A 14587-nucleotide genomic window follows, 5' to 3' on the forward strand; every position below is an offset into this window, starting at 1 on the left:
CTGTTCCCGCAGAGAGCAATGGAGATTAAAAGGCAAACAAGTCATGCCGCTATAAATCCCAGTGAATTGGGAGCAGAGGGGTAATTGACTTTCAACAAGTCATGATGTTGGGGCGAAAGAAAAAAAAAGTTCACGACATCCGCTCAGAGTAATTGGACTTGCGGGGGCCGAGATTAAATTTTTTTTTTTCGTGCACGCTCGGGGTCGTCGCCCACCTCCCAGCCCTCGATGTGGGACTGCCACTCCTCCAGAATCTCCAGCTTCTCCATCTGCCTCTTGGCCTCGTTGATGCTGGAGCACACAGCCTTCATCACCTGCAGAGACTCCTGCACCAGCACGTGGTCGTTGTGCTTCTTCGGGGTCCTCTTCAGCAGCTCCTGGAAGCGGAAAACACAAAAGTCACCTACAAACCTGTCTCGTGCGTGTGCGCGCCGGCTAGCTGCCGTGCATGTTGGTTCAGATTAACGCCGCAGCAGAGCTGCAGACAAGAATCGAATAGCCGAGTGAGTGCTAAGCCATAAAGTGAGCCTTTAATCTAGACTGACTTATTGAGCACGCTGGTTACCATAGAGCAGGTTTCCAGCGTTCTCAGAGATGGCTATCGAGGTTTTTGTCGTGAGGGGGGGGGGCCTCCGACAGCTGGCGGAACTTCAAAGAGCAGAGCATCGTGTTACCTTATTATACTATAGCAGGCTAAATCCCTCCGCCGTGCTGGTGGCTGTTTAGAGAGCGACTGGGCGAACGCGCCAGATCATATCGGGACAAATGAGCTGGGGCAAACTCAAATAGCCTTTGAGAAAGTTTCTTGTCGAATCAGGACACCGGGTATTTCAAAAGAGCATGTGAGTAACTCTAGGTGGCAACAGCGGTGAGCTGGGAGGGCGTGAAAAGAGTGCAGCCTGGACTAACGGCTGGACTTTGTACCAAGCCTGTTCTCACCCTGAGCAGCAGCGGGTACTTGCAGATCCTCTGGATGGGCGCCACGAGGTAACCCTCCAACGGGACCACGGTGTTTTTTCTGCCTCCCAGCAACATGCAGTTCTAGGTAAGAGTGGAAAAAAAGCAGAGGTTTGGAAAAGTCAAAATCTAGCTGGCTGTTTTTTCTTTTCTTTCTTTTTTTTTTAATTAGTTTTCAGTCGGAATCATTAGCAGGGCCGTATACGTCTTCTTACAAGGCCGCGTCACGTCACCTTGAATCGGCGCGGTTGATGTCGTCTTGGGGTGATCAAAGTGACCCTCACCCCACATGTGGTGGGTCAACCACCAACATCCATTCTCACCTCTCTCCCTCTCTCACACACACACACACACACACACACACACACACACACACACACACACACACACACACACACACACACTTTAAATTTGCTCAAGGTGTTGTGTTACCGCGTAAATCATAAAAAAACAAACTTTACAGCAGCCGGAGGGGCCAAAGGTTTAGTGGACGTTAGCGGATATTCACGCCTCTGGTCAGTGCAAGGCCGGAGGCGACCCCTGAGATATATTGGGCCGGAGCTGGGAGAGGGGTGGAAGGGTAACGTGAAACCCGGTTCGCCGTGAGGTCAAGGCCTGTAAAGACGGCGTCCAATAACAATTAATTAATATCATTTCCTTCTCAGCGGGGGGCCTCCTAGATTAAAAGCACACATATGGACGATGAATCAGAGGCGGAGCTCCTGGGGGCCAATCGTCTCTGATAGGATGAGAGGAAAAGGGCCGTCCAATATGAGCGCGCGCATGTCGACCTTAATTTCAAGCAGTTTCCTCTTCCCAGAAGTCGACATCTGTACCTGTGGCCCCAACAACAAGAGGGACCAGCGGGACCACACCGTCAGATTAGTTGGCCGCACTAGTTGACATTATCTGGCGAGCCGCTGGAAGGGATGCGGTCATCTTTTGTTCGCTCCCCACCTCCCCCACCTCCCGTGAAAGAGAAAGTCTTTCCAAGCGTCGGGGCAGGAAATGGGGAGTCCAGTCCACCCACACAGGGAGCAGCAGAGACACATCAGCTGCGGGAACAAAACGTACCGGGTTTTGTCCGTGCAGCTGTCATGTGTGTGTGTGTGTGTGTGTGTGGGACCGAGTGTTTATTTAAGTTAAAATCCCCACAGGGGATTGTCTTCGTGTGAGCGGACCCCACCTTTTAGCAATCAGTGACCGATTTGCTTTGCAAAAGTCCAGCCAGGCGCAGTTCAAAGTGCTTCACGGAACTGATCTTAATATCAGACGCTGCACATTTCCATGGACTATTTTGCATGCCGGCGCCTTTTCCACCAGAGAGTCGGCTGAGGGAGGGAGCCGGGAGTCCAAACTTGGAGCATGGGTGGACGAACCCTCTGTCTTTCGCATTCGAGAAGACCAATCGGACTTGCGGTGTCTCAGTCTCGAGGAGTCCTACCGATGCTGAACATTTGCAGCACCAAAAAAGCGTCTGCGGCGCCAGGTAGTTTCGTGTGTATTTGAAGAATACAACCGTGAAACAAAACTCTGGTATTTAATGCTGGTATTTTTAGTATGCATGCATTTTGTTTGCCATAGTTTCAGATTTAAAGTGAAATCTGCTTTGTTATTTGACAGCCGAACTGAACAGCTCTGAAGCCGATGTGTCACGTTGACGTTTCACAGTAAAAGCCAGCGCATAGAAAAACAAAATCCAGCACATTGTATATTATGATGAAAATCAACCGGATCCACCGTGTTTTTACATCATTACCTTCCTGCCTGACCAATTCAAGCTGCTGCGATTGACTCAGTGGCTACGTAAGTGTGAAAAAATAAATGGCTGCATTCTTTCCCAGCGCGGCGCGTTTTGACGCTTCTGGGTCGCTTCTGAAACGCTAAATTAGGGGTAAATTAAGGGTAACACCCCCGATGCTAGCTACCATGCACCGCTTTTTTTTTGTTGCAAAAGACAGTGTTTTTCTTGTCATTCATGTTCCTTCTTATGTAAAAATGCTGCTTTTGCCAGCTCACATTGGAGCTCGCGTTTTACTTCATCTTACTTTTGATCGATTTCTCGTTTCATCGCAGGCCAAAGAAAGTTGCACGATGCTCTCAGGTTGTCGGAGGTCGGCAGAATAAATGAGCGAGACTCCAGAGCTGAAGTGCGAACACCTGCGATGATGTTAGGGGCGCTCGTGTGCGCGTACATGCTTTGAATCCGGCAGCCGGCACCCTCACCAGTAGAAACGTGCGGACGCTCCGGATCTTGTTGAGCTCCAGCAGCAGCCTCTGGGCCTTCTCGTGGTTCCCGCAGTATTCGTCGTAAATCTGGAAACGGCTTCTCTGCAAAGTGGGAGAAAACCGATAGCAGTCAGACAGTCAAAAAACATTAAATAAAAAAAATAAATGACAAAGTCAGAATGAAAACCGGGCGTGAAGAACCGAATCGAGCCACAGTCAGTGATGAAATCAAGAAAAATGGCAGAAAAGACATGACTCATGGCGCTTGGGGAGGGCATACATTCCGCCTGCGTGCCCGCTGCTTCAGTCCAATACATTATGTATAGAGCGAATTTATGCGGTGGAAGTTTCTCATATATTCTGTCGCCTGCCTCGCGGCCATATGACTGACTTCCTTCCACCGCGCTTCATAAGAAATTCATTTCCCGCCGTATTTGAAAGGCAGCGGTGGGGCGACGGGGGCCACACAGCCGCCGCACAGCTCACAACCAAGCAACTTTAGCAGTAGCAAAAAAAATAACCCCGACAACCTTCAAGAATCTTAAGAAACCGGTTCTACTGAGGTGCACACGTGAGGATCAGAGTGTTGAAGTCAAAGGTTGAATCAGAAGTGAAAGGCAGGAAGAAATTAATCCTCAAAAGGCCACGGCGGCCGTGATTTACGCAGCTTCCTCTCGATAAATCCGACCGTGCCGCCGCGTGCGCCGCAGGGTCACCTCTCCGTCACCTGCGACCGGCAGAAGAGTCACTTTCAGGTCACCGCCAGTGCAGGCAGGGATTTATTATACTTTGGAAGTTATTATACGCCGGGTGTGCCACAGGACTCCGCATTGGGCAGGTGATATATAAATATACACGGCTGAGGCGAGCAGTATATCAGAGGCCTCGGGCCCATGTCTCTCACACACACACACACACACACACACACACACACACACACACACACACACACACACACACACACACACACACACACACACACTCCTTTATCCGGATCAATCCCGGTGAGGAAGCAAAAACAAAAGCAAAGCAGTAATATCCATGCAGTGAAACTCCCATTTATTGCTCCAAAGTGATTATGCAGATTAGAAAATAGATCCGACACCCCCGCTGAGGGCCGGGTGAGCAAACAGGAAGTAGTTAGCGGTAGTTAACTTCAAAGTTGAAAGGGCCAGAGCGCACTCGCGACTTACAAAGTGGAGGAAGCAGCGGCCGACTTCGTGGCTGGCGTGAGGCTCGGGCTGCAGCAGCTCCTCCACCATGGACAGGAAGTCCCGGTGGATGGCGAGGATCTCCTCGATGTTGGAGAACAGAACCTGGAAGGCAGAGCGGGGACACTGAGGTTGGCGTGTGGAGACGCTGATTGCACACGGTGGGAGTTCTTGAGCACTCTGATGAAGAGTTTTGAATTGAAAAGAAAAAAATGCAGGCCTTAATACTCAAAGAAAACAAATATCCAGAAACCTCAACATGCTCAAAAAGGAGTCGGAAGAAGTACAAAACTTACTACGGCTTTCACCTGCATCTCATTGCAGTCTTCATGAAAATGCATTAAAACAAGATATCACATGTTGCTAATAAACATAACCAACTACCACATTACAACAATTATATTACAGCACTATATTACAGAATTTTACGATTATACTTGCATGCACATGCACTCTATTAGTACTACATATAAACACTATAAATAATATACACTAATTACCACGTTCCAGATACTATATATTAACATTAAGTATTATACACACTAATACCATATATTACAATATATTAGAGTAAATTATTACAGTATCCACATAAACACCAAAATATACACTGTTATTTGTATATGCAAACATTGTGCACATTTTGCACACCATTACACATTCCAGTTTTGATGAGCATCAAAACCATATTGTAAATACAATATTAAAAGTTTTGCTTCTTCGAGATGGTTAATGAGAGAGGAGATGGGAGTTCTTCCACCTCCTGTGTCAATGTGCTGACTGGGTGGACACTTCGAGACACTTTGGGCCAGACTGCACACTCAGTTCTGGGAAACGCAGAGAACAGGCAACTGCTGTCTGACTGCTAAACCCCTGGTCCGGTTCAATCAGTTGCCTGGTGACATCACTGCACTGCACTGCACTGCACTGCTGTTGCTCAACCCGCTGGTGACCCGAGTTCACCAAAAAGGGACCCTCTCTCCGAACAGAAAGTTCCCAAACAAAATCACGTGGCGGCCAGACGTCTTCCAAAAACATCCGACATGCTGTAAATATGCGCTGAATGCGTGTTGACCTTCAAAAAGTAAGCAAGCTCATTGAAAAGAGACGCGCTTGTGCTGAGAGAGAGAGGGCGGGGGAGAGAGAGAGAGAGAGAGAGGGAGAGAGAGAGAGAGAGAGAGAGAGAGAGAGAGAGCATCCTTTATTATCCTACAGCCTGAATCGTTTATAAATAGATTATATTTACAGCTGCTTCCTGCGCTGCCCACGTCTTTCTCCGCCGAGAACTTTTTGCTATTTCAGGTTGGACGATCGGCCCCGAACCGGATTTGCTTTGCAGGGTAATTTTCCACTCTTTTCATGGATCGGGTTACGGTGTGAAAGTCAAATTCCTGCAGATTCCTCATTATGTCGTCCCACGGCCCACGGCTTGACCCTCACCTTGACGGTTTCCTCCGTGATGTTCTTGTCCGCTCTGGCGGCCGCGTACTGGTTGAGACGGTGGAGGAAAACCTGAAAAAAGCAAAAGCGGCAGTTAAAGCAGCAGAATCGTGTTCGGTTTGTTGTTGTTTTTTTGCTTGATGCTCCGAAAAGGACATTTTTTATTTCAAGACTTGCAACTCTGCGACTATTTCTTTCGCGCTGCTTGAGGAGAACATAAAAATCGGCACGGCCTGATTTTTCAAAGGTGTGTTAAGTGGCTTGGAGGTGGCAAACTGGCAGGCCAACGCTGTGCAAATGGAGACAGATGGCCGGGAAGCGCTTTTACTTTCTGCAGCCCCCTGCCCCCCCGAGGACAGCGGGTCCCCGAGGCTGCTCCGCCGCACAAGTCATCAACAGGCCATTTAACGCTCCAGGGCACTTTCTCAGAATGGCAAATTAAGGCGGCGTGTGCTTCAAGCGGATTACTTAAAAAACGGGACTTGGAGGGAACTGGCTGTTTGTCCTGAACTCCGACTGAAGGGGGGAAAAAGGCTCTTAAAGAACATTTACTCATCCCGGGGAGGAACATTTATTTTCATGTGAGCTCTCGCCGCGGATTGAGCAGACTGGAGGGAGAGGGGGTGGGGGATTTGTCTTCAGTAAGGAAGCTCTGCAGACAACATATCAACACGTTGGTTTTGATTGATGTTGGGAAAGCTTCGGGAAAGCCATGATGAAATCCAGAGCAAGGGCTTGGAATACAAAACCTCTCAATGAGCAATGGCTCTGACTCTGAAAAAGACGAAGGCGAAGTTGCTGTCAAACTTGTCAAGCAAGTTGGGCACCAGAGGGGAAAAAAATGTCCTTGGCTTTAAACCATAATAAGAAACACACACTAGTGTGAAGCTGGCTTCATCTGAAGAACCTTTGTCATTGGCTCAGCTGGCCTTTCAGTTTCTGAAATGGCACAGAGGACAGACAAAGGGCCGGCGTGATCGACTGCAACAGCGACAAGATTTGAGACCAAAGAAAGTCTTTTTTTTTCAAAATACCAACGTAGGGCACGGACACAACTTCACTCGGACCCGCGGGCACATGTTCCAGTTGCACACGCCGAGGAGCAGCGCATGCGGCGCCTGCAGTTTTAGTTCGACATCTGTTTTTTCACTTGACCCTTGACGCAGGCAGCGCTTTTAATCGCCGTGCTGAGCGGAGCCGCGATGCCATCTGCTCCCAGCGCGGCAACGCTCCTGCCGTACAGCCGGAAAAACACAACGAAAACGAAACAGAAAACACACACGGGGTTAGTTTGACGTGTAAACAAGCAGGGCCCTATGATTTCCTCTATCACAGAATTTCATTTAATGGATCATTAGTCGGGGGAAAGAAAGAAAGTGTTCTGAGGAAAACGCTCTGGTGTGAGAGAGCGTTCCCAGGAGGGTCAAAGCTAATGAGCCGGACCACCTGTGCGTCACGTGGAGGACATGTTTCGCTCTGGTCTGTTTAGAAAGTGCCATTCGCCTGGGGAAAAAAAAAGAATCGAAATACAAGAAAAAATTAACATTCCATCTAAAATGGCAAAGAAAAATTGAATCTGGGAAAATAAAAACTGAATGGGAAATACATTTGGAAGAAGGGAGCTCTGATTTAATTGTTTATGCTTAATTGAAGAGTTTGACTTGATATAGTGAAGTCCAATTCTCTGGCCACTTCAAATCCTCCAACTCCAACCCCGCCCCCCCCCCCCCCCCCCCAACCCCTCCTCGCACTGTAATCTCTGGATGCCATTATTATTACAATTTACTGATGAGGCCAAACGTTCCAGAATAGCCTCCACATGTGAGCGCTTGATTGCGGGCACGTGATTGGGTTGGGGGAGGAAAAAGAAAAAAAAAAAACAAACCTAGGGGCTCAAATAAGCAGCGCTTTTGTTGTAGGAGGTCAGCGCCGCCTTGATTACCATTCCGCAGCTTCCTTGCCTCGCAACGCTGCCACTCGCCAGCATTAGCATCTGATTAGCAAGTCTAATCGATGCAAACGCCGAGCGGAACTCGACAGACCCTTGCAAAAGGCCTGACGGGGGCCTTACAGTACGGAAAAAAAAACTAGAACTGATTTACATCAGAAAAAAAAAACTAACTTTCCTCCCATTATTGATGTCTAACATCAAACACGGACTCATTAGGGAGCCAGTTGCTCAGTTTTAATGAAGAAAAGGCTATTCAACAGGAAATAATCAACAAATTAGCCCAGTGCGTCAAGTTAACACAATTCAATGAGAAAAAGTACATAAAATATAATGACAGCAGAAGCTCTTCATCTAGTGTATGGAGATGATAAACTTCTTCAAAGGAGAGTGATAAAAACATCTTTCAGACTGTGAATAAAGACGACACACACACACACACACACACACACACACACACACACACACACACACACACACACATTCAAAATACGCTACAAGATTCAAAGCTACTCATCTGAAAGACTGCTTCCACTGTTCCCGCGCTCGTGCGCCGATAACTCGACCGGTGTCACTGAACAGCTCCCAGGATTTGTAACATAATTAAAAAAGTTATTGTCGCTGGTGTGAAGACCTCGGTGAAAGGGGGGGGAGGAGAGAGAGAAGCTCGCGATCTAATTAAATCTGAAGGCTGCGCTATCACACTAAATAAAGGGGCCGATGCAGTTAAGGCGGTTGCTTGTCTTTGCAAATTCCTGAGGAACACATTCGGTGCCCCGGGGGCTGCGAGTGCCATCTAGCAGGAATCCAACTTCCCCGGCAAACAAACTACTGGCAGCTCAGCAGAGTCCCAACAGCTAATTAATGCTCCACTGTTACGACTCAATCGGCATCGACCGCTTCCAGGGGCCGTTTACACACCGACAGATTTTTTGGAGACAGCACATTTTCGAAACCGCACTCGAAAAAAACTAGATAACTTTAGCTAACTAGCTAAAGTTCACTTTTTGTCACTTGGGTTTCCTGCCTCAATATCCCAGTCAGACTGTCCACATGAAGTGACAAAAGCAAAGTACGCCGTCACCGAGGCTTTCATCTGTTTTTGCAAGCAGTTGTTGAATAATCTGGTCATCATTTGCAATTTATGATATTAAAAAAAGTCGTAACGAGTTAAAGAACGCAGGCGTTTTTTCATGCTGAAAGATATTTTGCACCAACATCTGTTTCCACCCCCCTACTTGTTGCACATGTGCATCCACTATCTTCAATCATACATCAACAAGGAAGGGGGGGCCTCAGAGAAAGTCATTTTTTACAGCTGCAGCTCAGCTTTAATCGCACGGATTGCCAACGCTGCAGGCTGGAGGCGTGACACACATTAAAACCCCATTAAAGTTTTCATTAGTCCTCAAAGCAGGTGGGTGTGATGAATGGATTGGTTCAATCACTGCTTGCGCCTGCTGCTGGCCATTAATCAACATGCGCTCTCGTGCTGTAGGGCAACAACAGCACGCAAGCTGAAATCGTGTTTGTGTTTCCTGATACACACACTTTCACACTCCAAAACACACTTGCTCACATCAATTGCCTATGAAATGATGATCCCATTATACTCTCGTCCACTCAGGGCATGTTGAGTGCTCACACATACAAATAAACTTTGTTGGTATCCAAATGGATGGAAAAGTGTTTGTTTTTTGTTGTTTTTTTTCGATTTTGGCTGCTTTTGTCGAATTTTGCTAACACAAACCCAAACCATGACCGTAACGTTTACCTAACTCCAACCTTAGGAAAAAAAAATGAAAATGAAATGATTTAGTTCTAGTGCGCATACGCAGAAACCAGTATTCTATTTTCTATCATTGCGTTGCTATTCATTTTATCTTCAACGTTTCTATTCTGTCAAAATGCCCCAAATCGGCCTGATTATTCCACCATTCAGCCTACCTTTCACCTCAGTGATATCATTTCAGACAATTTGACACCTCATTCTACATCACGCTTGCAAGTGAGCGCCTTTTCTTCGAGACGCCACTGACAATGATAAGAATGAAGCCCATTCAGAGCCGAATGCTCCTTCCACAGTCTGCTGGACACGTCGCTTCTTTTGTCCGCTGACAATACACTGAATAAACGGATCGTCTTTGTTGCCGCGATTGGAGGGCAAGTGCGAGTGCGTTTACAGCGATTTGTACGAGTTTGTACTGTACACCGAGGAGTGTGGGAGATATTACACAATGTACTGTATTCCCATGTGTTCCAAATCAGGAGCTGAGAAAGAATCCACACATTTTTAGGGAAAAAAAACAGAAGGGCGTTCCGGGCCGGGGATGGAGACGCGGGCTGCGGCGTCTCTCCCACGCGGGGAGGCAAAAGAAAAGCCTCCCTGTGGTAAATCACCAGACTGTGAAGTTCTGCTCATTAACAGTCTTTCTGAGCGCGTGTGATTGTGTGTCACGCAGGCGTCCGCCTGGATGTCAGAGAGAGAGAGGCCAAGCGGTGGGACGACTCCATAGGAGGATAGCAGGTGACAGGTGCGCGGCGCCGCACCCTCGACCAAATTTACTGCAGGCGTGTGTCTGTGCGTGAGGCCAAGAGGTGGGAGCGCAGCGTAAAAAAAAAACGGACAGAAAGAAATAAACAGAGGCGAGCTGAGAGAAGAAGGGTGGGAAAAGACACATGGCTCTCTTCGCCCCCGACGTCCCCGATGGGAGGAAATGTTGCTTTCAGTGCAGATTTTGCACAGAGGAGAACCGCTTTCAGAACGGAAATCAACATTACAGGGTTAAACCTCCAGGGCTGCAGCCTTTGGGACGCGCACACCTACACACACACACATGCGCGCACACACGCATTAAATCGCTGGCAAACAAAAACCCCCGACTTCCCCTCCTGATGGAGAGAGACGGCGAGAGGGAGAAACGAGAGACGAGGCTCTTCTGTGAGGAAACCCTGGTCCTCAGCAGGTCCTGATGACACCTCCAGGAGTCGGCCTGCTCTTCCCATCATCGACGCGTCTCCGCCTTGTTTTCTAAAAGCCGTCCCGCTCCTCTCTGGCCGGGAATGTACAGAGGAAGCGGACGCTATAAATAGCGGAAGGGGTGAAATGCTAATAAGTCTGTCTTGGGAGACGACATCAGAGCCTTTGGTTTTAATTAAGATTGGAGGACAAGGTGCCTATTTTTCGTTTCCGTCGGGCTCTTCCAGGGGAACAAAAGCTGATTTGTCTTGTCATGAACTCAGTTCTGGCCGGCACTAGCGCCAGATTCCCTCCAAATAAAATCAAATAAGCTGCCGCAGCTGAAACAATCTCCCGAGAGTGAGAGTTTTTGGAAGGTGATGTGGCCAAAACTCTTTGAAGCACGTAGAGAAAAATACCTGCGATCAGACACTCGGAGTATCGAGTCGCAGCTGGAATTGTAATTCTTCACCCCGGTGCCAGATACCTGCGCCTATTCTCTCCGGCAGGAGCAGAAGCTGGAGAGAAGATTGGAAAATAACGATGATGGTGGAGTCTCCGTGCATCTCTTATTATTATTAATATTTAATTATTATTTTCACTTGATCACGACATGTTTTCACGGCGAGCGAAAGATTGGCTTGAGAGACCTACAGCCAGAGGCAGCTTTGGAAGTTACAAAAAGTTAGACCCAACTTGCTCGGCTACCCCCAATCTCCGCGTGCAGCCATGCGGACAGCCGTGTCAGAGCCACAGGCCAGGACCGAGGTATCGATCCACGCGGCGACTTAGCAGAGTCATCAGTCTGCTACTCTACTGAGCAGACCCTGACGCTCGCACACTATGTCAAGGCTCCAAGCCATCAACCCCCCCCCCGCCGCCCCAGACTGGCAGGAGGGAGGAAAAAAAGAGAGGAAACCTGCGGAGCGAGTCTCACACAGAGCCAAGTTGTGTCAGCTGGGGGAGGGGGGAGGAACAGCGAGCTCGGGCCTCCCAGGGCAAAACGTCTCAAGGATCCTAACATCCGTACAAACACCCCCCCGCCTGTCAGGGTTCTGCTCATCGTGTTCCTCTTTGTTCAATCCGAGTGTACCGAGCACAAGGAGCCTCACACGCGCATGCATGAAAAATTTGCCGAGCTGCATGCAGAGCTCAGAGGGAAAGCCACAGATTACCGCACATTAAGTCTGCTCCTAGTAAAGCTGTCAGACGAATCACAAAGAAAAGATTCAAGAGAAATCCGAGCAGACGAGACGCAACGCACCGTCTGCGCAAACAAGTTAACTGAACATTTTTTTGGTTTCCCATCCCGCCAACAACGATCCAGTCTTGTGTTTTACGGAGTCGGTCAAAGGCAGCAGACGCAAGAAGAGGAGGGGGTGGGGGGAAGAGGATGCAGACAGACACGAGAGCGATGTAGACGGGGGAGGCTTCCAAACAGAGAGACACTTGTCCCCAACTCCCGGGGCTTCACCAGTCTAGCCGGGCGCTTAATTGAATAATTTGGAAAGTGTTGCATGGTGCCCTGGCGGGAAGCTCCGACCGTCTCTGGAATCGGACTGACGGATACAAGAAAGCCATTTAACCCGCAGCCACAAACAGAGCATTCAAACCCCGTTGAGCATATTCCGATGACGATGCCTAGTCGGGAAAAAATGTCTGATTCAAGAACAATGGAAGGGCTGCGGAATATAACCAATTGTCGCGCAAACTTAATCAGTGGTGGACTTGTGTCTTATGAATGGGAGGAGCTGGCAGCAGAAGAGAAGGTGAACTGTCACCGCAGGAGCATCTGATCCGACCGAGCGTCTGCGCTTCCTGTGGGAAGGCACGCCGACCCGAAACAGGGCCTCCCTTGTGATGATGAACTCTTGACTCTTGGATCTCCCAGCAAGTGCCCCCCCCCCCCCCAACACTCCCGCCCCCTCCCCCGCCCCCCCGTCTTTCTACTTTAATCAGACGTACGGACCATGTGACAGCCGCCGCCAAACCAGGCCCATGGATTTTTTTTGAAACGCAGGATCTCTGCTCTCCCCTTGCAAAGCACACATACATTATGGAGTGGGCACATGTCCTTTCCCCTTGGCCTGGTGGAGACAGTGGGGGAGGTGCGTGAGTGTGTGAGTGTGTGTGTATGTGTGTGTGTGTGTGTGTGTGTGTGTGTGTGTGTGCAGAGGCAGGAAACATGCAGCACAATGTAAAGACGGGGAGGGCCAGGAAGGAAGGAAGGAAATCCTGCTTTAAAAAAAAAAAAAAAAAAAAGCCCTCCGAGACAAAAGCTGGAGAACTCCACAGTGCGGGAAGCTGCTTGAGGGAGTTAGTTGAACCTTTCATTTCTCTAAAAAATTAAATTAACAAACTCAATCAAGATGTATTCTTGATGAGAAATAAGCTCAAAGTTTTCTTTCCCCCCTCTGCTTTTCTTTCAAGCTGGAAAATAAACCCAAATATTTTCGTTCCTGCAATTGTGCACGAGTGCGCCTCCAACGGTGCTTTTATGGTCGTTTTTCTTCCTTTTATAAACACAGGGACTGACCATTAATCTTGCCTCATTGCGCTGCAGCAGTATGTCAATAAAGGCTATTCCATTCTATTCTAAAAATAACCTGCTTTGTGTTGTCAGCGAGGCTGCAGCAGCAGCAGCTCTTGATTTATTCTGGGCTAAAGTTGACTTGCCGACTGTGGTGACACAGAGATCCCATAATGCAAAAAAGACGTCATGCCAATGATGCTTAACCCCTGGCCAAAATGGAGATAATGAGCCTGGTCATCGGCCCACCTGAGGTCGGTGTTAAATCCTGCGCGACTGATTGGTCGGTTACCGCGTCCTTCGTTTTCAATCCCCTCTCAACTAGCAGGCGTCCTGCAAAGAGGTGCACTTAAATGGGTATAAATTTGCGGGTGAACCCACGGTGCGAAATTGAAATGCAAGTGGGCAACGGAGTCGTCTGGTGAGGGTGCAGACCACCGGAGACCAAGGAGGAGAGAACGTCCCGGTCCAATTAAAAAGAGTCAAGGAGAAAAACACATCGCCTCTCCAACAAGGCCAAGCCAGACTTGATGGAAATGAGCACAACTAAGGCAGAAAAAACAAGTCTCACCCTTGAAATCGTGGTCAGCGTTGTACTCACATAAATATGAGGGGCCAACAAAACCCTCCAGGTGAAATCACTCCAAATTTCCCTCTCCATTTCCCCTTTTCCCATCCGGATCTAAGGGTAGGGAGCTGTTTAAACAGCAAAATAGAGCAGGAGCGGCGAGAAGCAGGCGTGAGAATGAATAAATAAGAGAATTATTTAGAATAATTAAGGAATAGAGGAGAGACAACAGGGGAAAATGAGCAGCATGAGCAAATACCTTCTAATCACCAAATGCAGTTCAGTCTGGAGGAAAAAATTACGCACAAGCAGAAAAACTTGACCTCCGTCTTGGACGGAACAAATGTTAATAGACTATTTCGATTTGGAGTAAAAAAAAAAAGAAAACACTGAAGAGTGAACTTACTTTTGAAATAGGCATAAAATAGATTTTAGTATTTCTAGGGCACATTTTTGTCTGTTTTGCTGAGGTTTCCCAGGACAGGAAACGCTTATGTGTGTGATGCAACACGAAAACCTTTCATTTTCCTCAGTTAGTGTGTGTGTGTGTGTGTGTGTGTGTGTGTGTGTGTGTGTGTGTATGTGTGTCTGAAACCAGGGCACTCCAGGCCATCCTCTCAGCTCTAGGCTGAGGGATGGCATGAAGCCTGAAGATTAACAGACAGGAAGGGGATATAAGAACAAGAGGTCGAAACCTCCGGGGTCATCAGCTGTCTGTCTGCAGCATTTGACTCCCTGGAAGTGC

The 14587-nt window shown here is 48.2% G+C and overlaps 1 protein-coding gene across 1 annotated transcript in view; it reads right to left on the reverse strand.

Moving 5' to 3' along the window:
• Positions 1-14587, reverse strand: part of prex2 (phosphatidylinositol-3,4,5-trisphosphate-dependent Rac exchange factor 2) — a 70073-nt gene that overhangs the window by 52021 nt on the left and 3465 nt on the right. The window contains exons 2-6 of the mRNA XM_076050281.1: positions 5838-5909; positions 4380-4502; positions 3184-3288; positions 940-1041; positions 216-377 (exon numbers count right to left, since the gene is read on the reverse strand). Coding sequence (XP_075906396.1) covers positions 216-377; positions 940-1041; positions 3184-3288; positions 4380-4502; positions 5838-5909 — 564 coding nt within the window. The remainder of the gene's footprint in view (positions 1-215; positions 378-939; positions 1042-3183; positions 3289-4379; positions 4503-5837; positions 5910-14587) is intronic.

Source organism: Nelusetta ayraudi, unplaced genomic scaffold, assembly GCF_046127955.1.
Source record: "Nelusetta ayraudi isolate G7.1 ecotype Tasmania unplaced genomic scaffold, CSIRO-AGI_Nayr_v1 ptg000127l, whole genome shotgun sequence".
Lineage (NCBI taxonomy): Eukaryota > Metazoa > Chordata > Actinopteri > Tetraodontiformes > Monacanthidae > Nelusetta > Nelusetta ayraudi.